Raw genomic sequence first — 12,039 nt, 5'->3', positions numbered from 1 at the left:
TTCGAGTTGTGTCGTTTCCTTTACAAGGGTGGTAAAAACCATGTAAACCAAACCTTTGAAAATGCATCAAGCATGAAATTTGTTAAGACTACTCTAACATAGGGTTGTACAGAGTGCGATTTAGACAGCACCAAACCGCAAATCAAACCGTACTTTTACGGTTTGGTGCGGTTTACGGTTTGAAAATTGCGGTGCGGTTTTTGAAAATGACCAAACCGCAGTTTGATGCGGTTTCCACAAATATTTAAACCAAACGGCACCGTAAACCGCACTTTAATGCGGTTTGCGGTTTTTATACTATATTATTATTAAAAATATATAAAAGAATTAAAATATATGAGCTAATCTTTGACTATTAGTTTATTAAAGGTTTTAAAAAAAAGAGTTTAATATTTAAATTATAAACTAATAATTATAAAATAAAATAAAAGTTATGTTTTAAAAAGAAAAATTATAATTTTAATAAAGTATGGTTAAACCCACCGCACCAAACCGCATCGTAAAATGCGGTTTGGTGCAATATTTTTAAAAGTGCCGGTTGAAAAAATTACAAACTGCACTTTTGCGGTTAGGTGCAAATTTTTAAAAGTGCCGGTTGAAAAAATTACAAACTGCACTTTTGCGGTTTGGTGCGGTTTGCACCTAACCGCACCGCGAACACCCCAACTCTAACATTGCGTCAATTCTCTTCTCATTACTGTGAATACTGTCCAATGTCCACAACCATAGTCTCGGGTTCGAAACTTCTTACTGCCGAAAGCTATGAAAATACCATAAGGATTAATGGACTATAGTTTCCACGCACACAATATTATTGTCATACATGAAGTCAATGTCTAATTACTCACGCACAGCTCATATGGTCATGTTTTGTGTACTGATTGCTGATCTTGGTATAAGGTGCATGAATTATTTTCAATTTCCATGCCATAGTTAAGGAAAAGTTGTGGAAAGGCAGGAACATTTTTGTTTCCGCCGAAATCTAAACAGTATTGGAATATTGGATTATTAGTAAACTTGTAGCTTGGAATTTATTTGACATGAAAGAGGCAAATTATTAGGCAACTTACTTTTTGAAATGTCATGTGATCAGTGTTAATCATATAGCACTAGTCTACTTATTAAGTACTCAGGTACTCGTATACATCTTTAATACTCCATTTGTTTTTTAAAGATTGCTCATTTGACTTTTCACAGAATTTACGTTAGTTTTTTTTGTGATGTGTCAATGATTACCTCTAGTTTTTATAAGTTTTACATTGAGTTCATGATTAGAAATGTTAATTGTTACAGAAATGGAATGACAAATATACCTAACGGTGTGTTTGGATCGAAGGAAATGGAGGGAAAGGAAGGGAAGGGATATGGAGAGATGAAATCTCTTTTATTTGGATAACAAATGAGGGAAGAAGGGAATTGGAGGGGTGAGAATTAGAGTGATTAAATTGTTGGAAATTGATCTCTCTAAAAATGGAGAGATTTGAAAGGAAAATTCAACATTCTTCCCTCCCCTCCTCCTCTCCTCCTTCCCCTTCTTTTCTTTCCTCCTTTTTTTTTTATCCAAACACAGTGTAAATGAAACGAGTCATCTATATAAGAACGAAGAACGAAGGAAGTAATAAGCAAGGGCTGAAAGATAATATTATTCTTAGATCATCATTTTCCTTCAACTTTTAGTGTAGCCAAGTATCTAATTTAAGAAATATACAAGAATATAGTAATGGCCTTTTTTGGTTTTTTCTTTTTTTTTTTTTTTTTTTGGATAAAAAGAAGGGGTTCATTTGATGATAGTTGCATCAAAAATTAAAATGTAAAATTGTTAATATCATTTAACTATGTGTTCTTTTCAAGTAAAGATCTTTTATATCCCATCTTATACTATCCTATTCTATATATAAAGTGAGAGGGGGTTTTAGATGATAAGTTTCACTATTCTAAAATACCCTTCTCAATTGCTTTTAGGGCTGCATATAAGAAGCTAAAAGTGAAAAGAATTAACAATAAATAAACATTTATTACACTGATATACTCGTGAATTGTCGATAAATTTCCAACTTAATACTAAAAAAAGAAGTATAATAAATGCTTAAGGGCTGCATCTAAGCATTATCCATAAAAAAAAAACTACCATCTTAAAATAAAAAATAAAAAAAAACCTTCATCTTTTATTTTTAAATTTTTTTAAAAGAAGTCAAATTTTATTATTTAGCCTACATGTCAAATTTTATTATTTAGTCTACATGATATCATCAATATATTTTTTTAATAACATGTTTTATTATTATTTTTAATCAACAATTCTTAAACCCACTAATATTTTTAAAATAAAATTGAGGAGATAACATTGTGAAAAAAATACACAATTAAGCTTGATAGATTATTTATATTGCATACACATATTGCGTGTGTTTCTTAGCTTATGATGTTAGTTTAAGTGGAATCGAATTCAAAAATAAATAAATAAATAAATAAATAAATAAAAAGACAACTCAAGTATCCTACAAGGGCTACAACAACCAATAATTCCACATTGACATTTTAATCTACATTGACATTTTAATCCACAATAAAACCAATCATATCAGTGGAAAGAAACTGGAGAAGAAAAATACATTAGAAATTTGAGAAAACGAGAAGTTTTGTTACAACCGTCCAAGTGCTTCGGATTAGCCGCAAATCTTGTATGAAACGGACGGTTTTAAAAGATACGATGACCGAGTCATCACTAAAGAGTTACGGACTTCAACTTGTAAAAAGTTGTAAACGACTTTAACAACTTGTTAATTATAACAATGACTAAGACACCAATCACACCATGTCCTTTACAAATTACAACAGTATATATGAAACGGAGGGAGTATAAAATATAAATGTACAATCGACTCTTTATATACAAGTTTTTGCTGACCCACATGTTTAACGACATGCACTCTCGTTATCTAGTCTATTGTTTATAACAAGTACGTGCTACATTGTCCATCTTATTTCTACACTTGGTTTTCTTTGGCCACGCTGTCACCGGTATACCAATCACCGCCTTACACGTGTCAACAGCCGCCAAACGTCGTTCACCTGCACTGCAAGGTTGACGTGCAACCGGAACTTCACCTACAAACTTACAAGCAACATTAACAACTCCATGCCCTCTTGAACCGTCTCTTTCCCGTAGCCGGTAACTCAAGTGATGGGCCAGCCCAAGAGGAAAATGACCATCAGATATATCGGAACCAGGTATTTGGATCCAGCCCATCAAAGCAGGGCCCAATAAGGCCCTTTTTCTAAACAATTGTAGATAAACACAAGAGTAGTTGTTAGTAAATTAAGTGTTATCTAGTGGTAAAAGGAACTTGTCACCCCATGTTGGATTAGGACCTCCTCCATCATACACCCTTGTTGTGTGCACGTTACAACTACTATTATAGCCCTTGATAGTATCGCGACACGGTTGCGATGATGGTGAGGGGAAGGTGGTGATGGTGATAAAGGGTTTAAGGTGGTGAGAGAAGAGTAAACATGAGGACGGATTTTTGAGTCCTTGAGCTGAAATTATAGTTAACTCCAACATGGATGATTGAGTAGGAGGTTGAGAGTTTTGTTTTAGTAAGATGGAAAAATAGGGAGTTTAGTGGTGTTATATAGTATTGTTAGTCTTTTTGTGTAGGAGGTTGAGAGTGAGGTGTAGTGTAGTTTCCTTTGTGGAATATTTGGAAGATGATTGGAAAATTTAAATTAATTAGATTGAATTTGTCTACACATGGATTATCATTTGTGGAACTTTCTAATTTAAATGTATTTGTAAGAATTTTCTTATCTTATCGTAAGGGATGGAGGAGAAAGATTTATGTTGATGACTACACGGAATAATCATATTTGGTTCATGTTAGCCGACCCCACTTTTGGGATTAAGGCTTTGATTGATTGATTGATTGATTGATTGATTGTAGGTCAACTCAAGTCATGGTTAATTTAAGTTAATCTATAACATTATTTTATATACTTCTTTCATGATTTCTTTTTGAATTTTTTTTTTTTTTTTTTTTTTTTTTTTGACAAGGCTATCTATTTTATTTATTTTGGAATTTAGTGTTGTTAATTTTATTTTACAATTTGCAAGGTGTGAAGAAGTACTTAAATTGGTACCTTTTTTATGTGAATACTAGATTAGCACTCGTGCGACGCAAGAATTAGAATAAAAAAATTCAATGCAATATAAAATAATTAAGTCCCAAAACGTGGGTTTTTAGAAAGTAAAATATCACTAATACGCTACTGGTTAATTGATGTTCACACTATAATTTATTAATTAAAAATTATTTTCCTAATATTGAATTTGGAAGGAGAAAAATATGATATAAATGATTAAATGATGTTATAAGCAATTTTGGAGGGAAAATTTTTCATGAGAAACTGACATGTGTACAGTGGTGATGTAAGCGGATTTTATTTTAGTTATAGTTATTATAGTTATAGATAGTCTAATTTGACAAAGGGGGGTACTAAACCGCGTCCGATATTTATCGGGTAACGCCCGTATTTTTATATGAACTCCCTTAAGTAACCCTTTCTTAAATAACTCTTCAATTTTCTCTCTCTCACTTTCACTTTTACTTTTCTCTCTCTTCACCTTAAAAATTTCATTCACAAACACCACCAATCAAATCACCACCACCAAGCAAACCACCACAATTCCGTCACCACCAAACAAAGCCACCATAATTCCGTCGCCACCAAGGATTGCGACCGGCTACAAGGGACGATCTCAATCGAAAAGGTAAGGGGGTTGGCGTCAGGTATTTGTTTTTAATTTTTTTTTTTTATTTCAATCGTTCCAGACGAACGCCTGAAATTTTAGGATGTTCCATGGAAGGAACACCTGAAATTTTAGAACCCCCCCTCGAACATTCTAAAATTTCAGGCGTTTCCCCCTATTACATTCTAAAATTTCAGGTGTTTCCCCCCTTGAACGCCTAAAATGTTAGAATGTTCCAAGGGTGATTCTAAAATTTCAGGTGTTCCTTCTATGATTACGACAAAAAATAAAAATAAAAATAAAAATAAAAAAATTCATAGCACTTACCGACTCCCTATGCTCCGACGATCTTTCTAGTGGCGTCATTGCTTCCTTAAACTCGTTCATTCACCGTTTGTGCTAATTGGTGTAAAACAAATATTTAAAAAAAATATGACATGGTGGTTGTTCGTAGGTGATGGTTGTTTGGTGGTTGGTGGGGTAACAAGTTAGAGAGTGGTTAAAGAAAGTGAAAGTGAAAGTGAAATAGGGTCAATTTTATATGGGGAGATGTTTGTAAAGTCATGTTAAAATACGGGCGTTACCCGGTAAATACCGGACGTGGTTTAGCGATTCACTGTGAGAAATCTAATTCATTTGGAGTTTGAGAGAAAAATAAGGAAATTTCTCTCCTTAAATTTTGTTTTCATGACTTTTAAGTGACAAGACCAACATTGGATTTTTAATGTTATGATGGCCTAATGGCCTATTATTAATTATTAGTTTAATTCTGACAAATAATTTGTAGGGGTAGTGTTAAATTAGCTAATTAGACGAATTTAGTGGACCATGTTAGTTCACCACCAAATTAGATGGAATGAACGAAATTCACATGCAAATCATAAAAGGTACCGTAAGAGATATAGTCAGCCATATGATTGCACCAAATCGATGTCATACCCACACTTTACACCTCTTACTTCTCATTGAATCTTAAAAGTAAATAAATGTACAAAAAAGGAAAAGTAAAAGGAAAGCAATTGTGGACTTACAACTTAACTTAAATCACAAGACGACGAGAATATTCAGAAACCGTGGTTGATAATTAAACATTATAGTGTCATAAATCATCGTCTTATTCATGATTAAAATGGATAATATATACGTATGTACAATATGATTAGGATTTGCTTGGAGAGTAGTAAACTTTAAACTTAGATCATTCTAGAATAATACAAGGAAATAATCGATATTTACATAATATTCATAACACTTTTTTGTTCTAAAGTTTGCCATTTTAGAATCTAATTGCAAGCGATTTGGGATATACATACTTTTAATTTACTACACTCTCTAAATATAAAAGATACGAATGAATTCGGAGTATTCATCATATTTAATTTGTTTGACAAAGCCAGGATTGATTTTCGAGCTCAAACTTGTCACTTGAAAAGCAAACAAAAAGTAAGTTCACGAGTTAAACTCGAACATGCTAAATGTGTTAAGCCCATGAACAAACTCATATGTGAGTGAAAGTATGTCCCACATTTAACAAAAAAAAAAGTTGTGTCTACTTTGTTAAGGAGCTAAATTATTTTATATGTAAAACAGATTCAAACATTGAAATTAAGTAATTTTATCAAATTTAGCTCGAAAAAGCTAAAACTCGGCTCAGCTGGACTTCGTTATATCTCTGTGTAGAGCTATGTAAACAAAGTGGTGGCAGTACAAAGATTAAGAAGGCAAAACCACTTCTCATAATTGATAATTCAATAGTGAAAGCATTTTATTTGGTTTAAGGGGTAGCCGATGCAGGTTCCTGGTTGGCACAAGGTGGCTTTCGTGGCATAATTGGTCGAGTATTATTTGGCTTATACAAGGTTGGGCCATCAAGCATTTGGGACTTGAAAGTATTGGGCCTTTTTGCTGGATTTTACATGCCCAAGCCTATTAACTAGGGATGGCAATCCAGTCCGGATCCGAGGTAAAAATCTGCTCCGATTCCAAGAAAAAAGTAATCCGAGTTTGATTCCGTTAAAATAATATGACTTCGAGTCGGAGGAAGGTCGGAGTCGGATCCTACAAAAAATCCAAGAAAAAAATCCGACTCCGACTCCAATAGTTAGTGGATTTTTGTATGGGTCATGGTGGCATTGGGTGTGGGTTGTAAAGGCCCGGCCCAAATAGCTCACTTTCTCAAAATATATTGAATAATGAAAAAAAAACTCGGAGTCGGGTCGGATTGGAGTCGGAGGTCGGATAATGAATTCGGAGTCGGAGTCTCGGAGTCGATGTCGATGTCGGAGTCGTATTTAGCCTACGACTTCATGTCGGGTCGGAGTTAGGTTTAGCATAATCCGCTCCGAGTCCGACCCGTTGCCATCCCTACTATTAACAGGATTAACAAATGAAAATTCTCATTTCCTAGTTTTACAACCAACTAAATTTTAGCAATCAATTTAGTTTATTTTAGTAAGTTATTTATAACGGGCCAACGGTGCAATAATTAAGTTTGAGAAGGTATTGCGTAAAACGGACTTACGTGAGACCAGGCTCAGCAACAAAAAGGCGTGGGTCCAAGAAACCCGATCAAAGCCCGCGCACTAACATTTAATAAAATTGATAATATTGTCTTATTCTTGATAAAAATTATCTTATTCCTGACTAAATAATACCTGACAATAAACATTTAATGAAACTGACAATATAATGAAATTGATAATCGACTATTAAAAAAAATCATCACCTCAAAGGCGCTTCAATAATGGAGGAAACCAATTTGACATTTTTTCATTCTCCATTAATCTAAAATCAAAAAATTATATTGCCCAAACAAAATATGAAATTCATGAGAAGTGAGTGGAAGGGAGGAAATCAGATTCCTTCATCCATTAAGGTTTCGAAAGAAGCTTGTTCTTCGTCCCAACTTCGACAGAATACTCTTCGTTTTGCTGCTATCGGATGAACTAGATCATCTAGGGTTGGAGATTCTAGAGAGAGTATATTTAGGGGAGAGTTGGAGGAGATTCTTCATCGCCGGCAAGTTGGGAGGTGCAGGAGAGGAGGCGGAGAGTGGTGGAGGATCTGGCCGCCATTGATGGGCGGGAGGAGAGAGAAAGGGGAAGAAGGAAAATGAAGATGGTGGACTTACCTTTTTTTTTTTTTTTTTTTTGACAAGAGCAAAGGAATAAACAAAACTAAATATGACCAATCGTGTTCAAACGGCAAATCCTAGCCAATGCATTTGCCCTCTTAACTTGGTCTCTAGCGACCTTTAGGATGGTGCATATTTTGAAGGAAGCACCCAATCTCTTTATCTCACTTACCGTCCACGAAATCTCTATATCCTTACCTTTTTGGTCTTGGAGGTTGTTAAGGAGGGAGATTGAATCCGAGAGGACAAGGAGGCCTCGCTTGCCCATTGCATTAGCCCATTTCATGACTTATCTGAGTTACATAAAGCGACAGAAGTTTAAATTAGTTCAAAAAAAAAAAAAAAAGTCTTGTGAGCTAAAGAAGAATTTGAAAATTGATCTAACATTAGTAACAAATCTTAATTATTTTTTTTATTTATTTATTTTTTTTCAGGAAAATCTCATGGATTAAATGAGAAGATTACAAATCTGAGTAGGCTATCATATCTTAAATCAAGGAGAATTAGTAATTATTATATAGCATGGCTTTGTACCAATACTTCTTCCTCTTTACAATGAAGTGGTTACAACCTTACAATTTACGAAGAATAAATCAAGTAGAGAGTGTTTCAAAAAAAAAAATCTAGTGAGAGCAAACTAGCAAAGGTAGAATAATTGAATTGCAAATGAATCACGAATAGCAATTGTGGAGTTACTATATTGATTAATAAGTTATTTCTAAAATATTCAATAATTCCGTCAAAAAAATATAAGTAATTGAATTTTAATTTAAAAACAAAATTAATAAATTAAATGATAACTACTTGCATATGATTGGAGCAAAAACTTAATTGCTAAGATAATGACGATTCAAGCTAAAAGATAAAATAGCTAACTGCTAGAGCTACGTTGTTAATGAATTGTGTACATCAAAACTTTACTAAATCCTTTTACGTTATATAAATAAACAAATAATAAATGGCAAATAGCATAAATCATCTCTAAACCATAACATTCACCTATTTTGCTTTGGAAACTCCACGAATTGATGTATATGTAAAGGTATATAATCTTGTCAAGAAATAGAAGTATATAAATCGAGTTAAAGACCAATGATAATAGATCAACAATAATTCACTATATATTAATCCCCTCTTTGGCTCTTTCTTAAGGTTCCAAAGCTAACCACTACTCAATAAATTAATTTAAAGATAAGCTTAACATATAAACATAAACATTACAAACGTGGACCTCATTAAAGAAATAAATCAATTACATGAGCAGCCGTATTAGATAGTGAATTAGATTATAAACTATTCCAATTAAACAATTGACTAATCTTTAATCGTCACACCCTCACACAGTCACACCCATGATATTCCAAGCAATATCTCATGAGTACATCATGTATGATATTAAAAGATACATATATACAATAATATTATTACACAATTAAAGAGCAAAAAAGTGCATGTTGATTAGTTGAATTAATCCTAAATTGACCCAATTTCTCTGAAATTTTACAAGTGCTTGATAAATTTTTGGTAGCGTCACCCTCTATACAACACTTGTATAATACAACAAACAAAGCCGATGACTATGACTTATTTACAACTTACAACAGAGAAAAATGTGCTATAAATGACACTACTAAACATTAATCTCACACTTGACACTTCTAAACACTACTCGCAAACACAATGTTAGTCGTTTCAAATGTCCCCAGACATCCATTAAGATTTTTGGTGTCTTAGGAGTTTCCCTTGAGAAAAGAATATCCTATTTTAGCCTAGCGCTTTCGCCCCGTCTTTTGTCAAACATGGTGACACTTTTGTCGTTGTTCACGTGAGGGACTCAAACTTTATTTTCCATGTAAAAGCATCATCGATGGCTTAAGGCTACAGTCACCTGTGCAGAATCCACCCTCTCAAAAACATCATTCATTGACTTTCTAGAAACCAACCTAAAGAACCAACTAGAGGAATCCTACAAATTCTATGATTATATCAACATTTTCTTATCCAAAATAGTGGGTCCCTTCCTGCACACGCGTCCTTCTCTCACTGATGTCTCTTTCATTCTTCCAACAGTCAATCTTGACCGTTGAACACTAACAATAAATCTTGATTATCATCAATCAACGGCTCAGATCTCATTCTCCTGAACCTTGCTGCTCTTGCTGCGTATGTACAGGATCAGACCCCTCTCTTTCACCACTCGCTTCATCATCGTCTCTTCTCACGCGCTTCGCTCCAATGGAAACCCCGAATAATCTAGGACAAGGACACCCCTCATCTCCCTCCTCCTCCGCCTTCTCTCCGCCCTTACTTCCGCCACTTGCGGTGGCTCCGCCGCTAGAACCACCGCCGTGATCGGCCTCAACCGCTGTAATCGGCTTCGCCGGTAACAAATCCAACTGTCTTTCTTCCGGTAATCCGCTGGGTTCCGTTTGTCCCGTTGCGTAATTACTCATCATTGCCAATATGTTATTGCATAATCCTCTCAAATGGTTTAGTTCCTGCGATAGGGTTAGATTCTCTCGCCTCAATCGCTCATTCTCTTCTAGAATCTCCGTCGTCGTCGCGCCGCTGGCTACTCGCTGTAACGTCGCAGTGCCGGGAGCTGGAGATGAATTCGACGAGTGTACCTGCTCATCACCGGAGTTTGCCGGTGAGACTGCCCTAATCGCTACCGGAGGCGGCGCTGCTACTGTCACCGCTGCCGGAACCGCCGTCGGACACGCAACCGCAGTCGTCGGAGAATTAATCGCCGGAGCCGGAGATATTTTCCGGCGTTGTATATCACGTAGAAGCGCTTTTTCACCTCTTTTGAAGCAGTCATTCGCAAACTCCCAACGGTCCGGTACAACTTTCCGAAAACCCTAAAAATTCAAATCAAATTGATCGATTAATTCAATGAAAATAACGATAAAATTAGAGATAGTATATATTAGATCGAAATTTATTTGAGAAAATTACATAGGTATTGAGTTGTCGGACAAAGCTAGAAAAATTATTATGCTTAAAATATTTAGGAAGCAAATCACGAGCAAATTCAGCAGGACGCCAAACGATGAAACTGGATCCATCATCATTCCACGAAATCAAATCATCAACAGCAGGATCATCAACAAGCTGATAAGTTTTGGTGAGAAACGGAGTCGGAAGAGTACGTTGTTGCGAGTCGCTAGCATTACCTCTACCAGTAGCAGCACCACCTCCGCCGGCGGAATCGCCGTTTTGGTCCACCGGCATTGGATGCATGGCGTAAAATTGTTAAATAATATTCAGATCCAAAAAAATGGTGAAAATGAAAAGATTGGAATGGAAAGAGAAAAGGGAGAATGATGTATTGGGAGGAGAGAGAAAAGAAGGAAGGGGAGAGAAGGAAAAAAGGGGGAAGAGGAAGGATAGGTTTGTTTGTTGGGGTTCTAGAAAGTTCGTGGTAAGGAGTTAAATGATGAGAGAGAAAGAGGGCGTGGGGTGTTCGAGAAGAGAGTGTGTTTGTGTTGTGGTGTGGTGGGGTTGGATGAGTTTCAAGCGGAAAGTGCGAGAAGCTGCGGATACGAATCACTACGTCTTTTCCAGAAACTTCATTTTTCTATCTTTGTGCATTCTTTTTTAAATTATTATTTTTTCTATTTTTAAATATATCATACTGTACTATACATACATGTTCTAACTTTACATATACGAATACATAACTACATACTCCCTCCGTCCCTGAAACAACGACCCATTTTGTCTAATTTTAGTTCTAAAAAAATGACCCATTTATTTTTCCCGATATCTATTCATTTCCCTTCCTTTAAAAGTGTCAGCTTGACAATCTTATGTATTTTATTATATGGGTTGTGTAAAACAATACTTTAATCTTATTGACTAATAAAACATTACATGGATTAATGCATTATTACCTCATGTTTATTAGGCATAGGATAAAGATAAAAACTTAGCTTACATCTAGGATTTTCTCTCTCTAGATATTAATTGCAAATTATTGCTCACTTGTGTTTTCCCATACATTTGTACTTACAAATTAAGTTACTAATACCTGCGAAATCAACCCAAATGGATCGTTCTTTCGGGGATGGAGGGAGTACTATATAGTGTATGAAATACATAACTAAATAACTTTGATCATTACAATTTCCAAATCTCTAACTAAATAGAGATG

At 35.0% G+C, this 12,039-nt stretch overlaps 1 protein-coding gene across 1 annotated transcript; it reads right to left on the bottom strand.

Annotated features, from left to right (window-relative positions):
* Nucleotides 1–9,341: 9,341 nt before the first annotated feature.
* On the bottom strand, nucleotides 9,342–11,563 carry LOC145582352 (heat stress transcription factor B-2b-like). The gene is made up of 2 exons (XM_081639358.1): nucleotides 10,842–11,563; nucleotides 9,342–10,744 (listed from the first exon to the last, which is right to left on the bottom strand). The coding sequence occupies exons 1-2, from the start codon at nucleotides 11,124–11,126 to the stop codon at nucleotides 10,016–10,018; spliced, it is 1,014 nt and encodes a 337-aa protein (XP_081495484.1). The 5' UTR covers nucleotides 11,127–11,563; the 3' UTR covers nucleotides 9,342–10,015.
* Between the last annotated feature and the right edge of the window lie 476 nt (nucleotides 11,564–12,039).

This window comes from Chenopodium album, chromosome 2 (genome assembly GCF_948465745.1).
Source record: "Chenopodium album chromosome 2, dcCheAlbu1.1, whole genome shotgun sequence".
Lineage (NCBI taxonomy): Eukaryota > Viridiplantae > Streptophyta > Magnoliopsida > Caryophyllales > Amaranthaceae > Chenopodium > Chenopodium album.
This window is presented reverse-complemented; position numbering and strand designations above follow the sequence as displayed.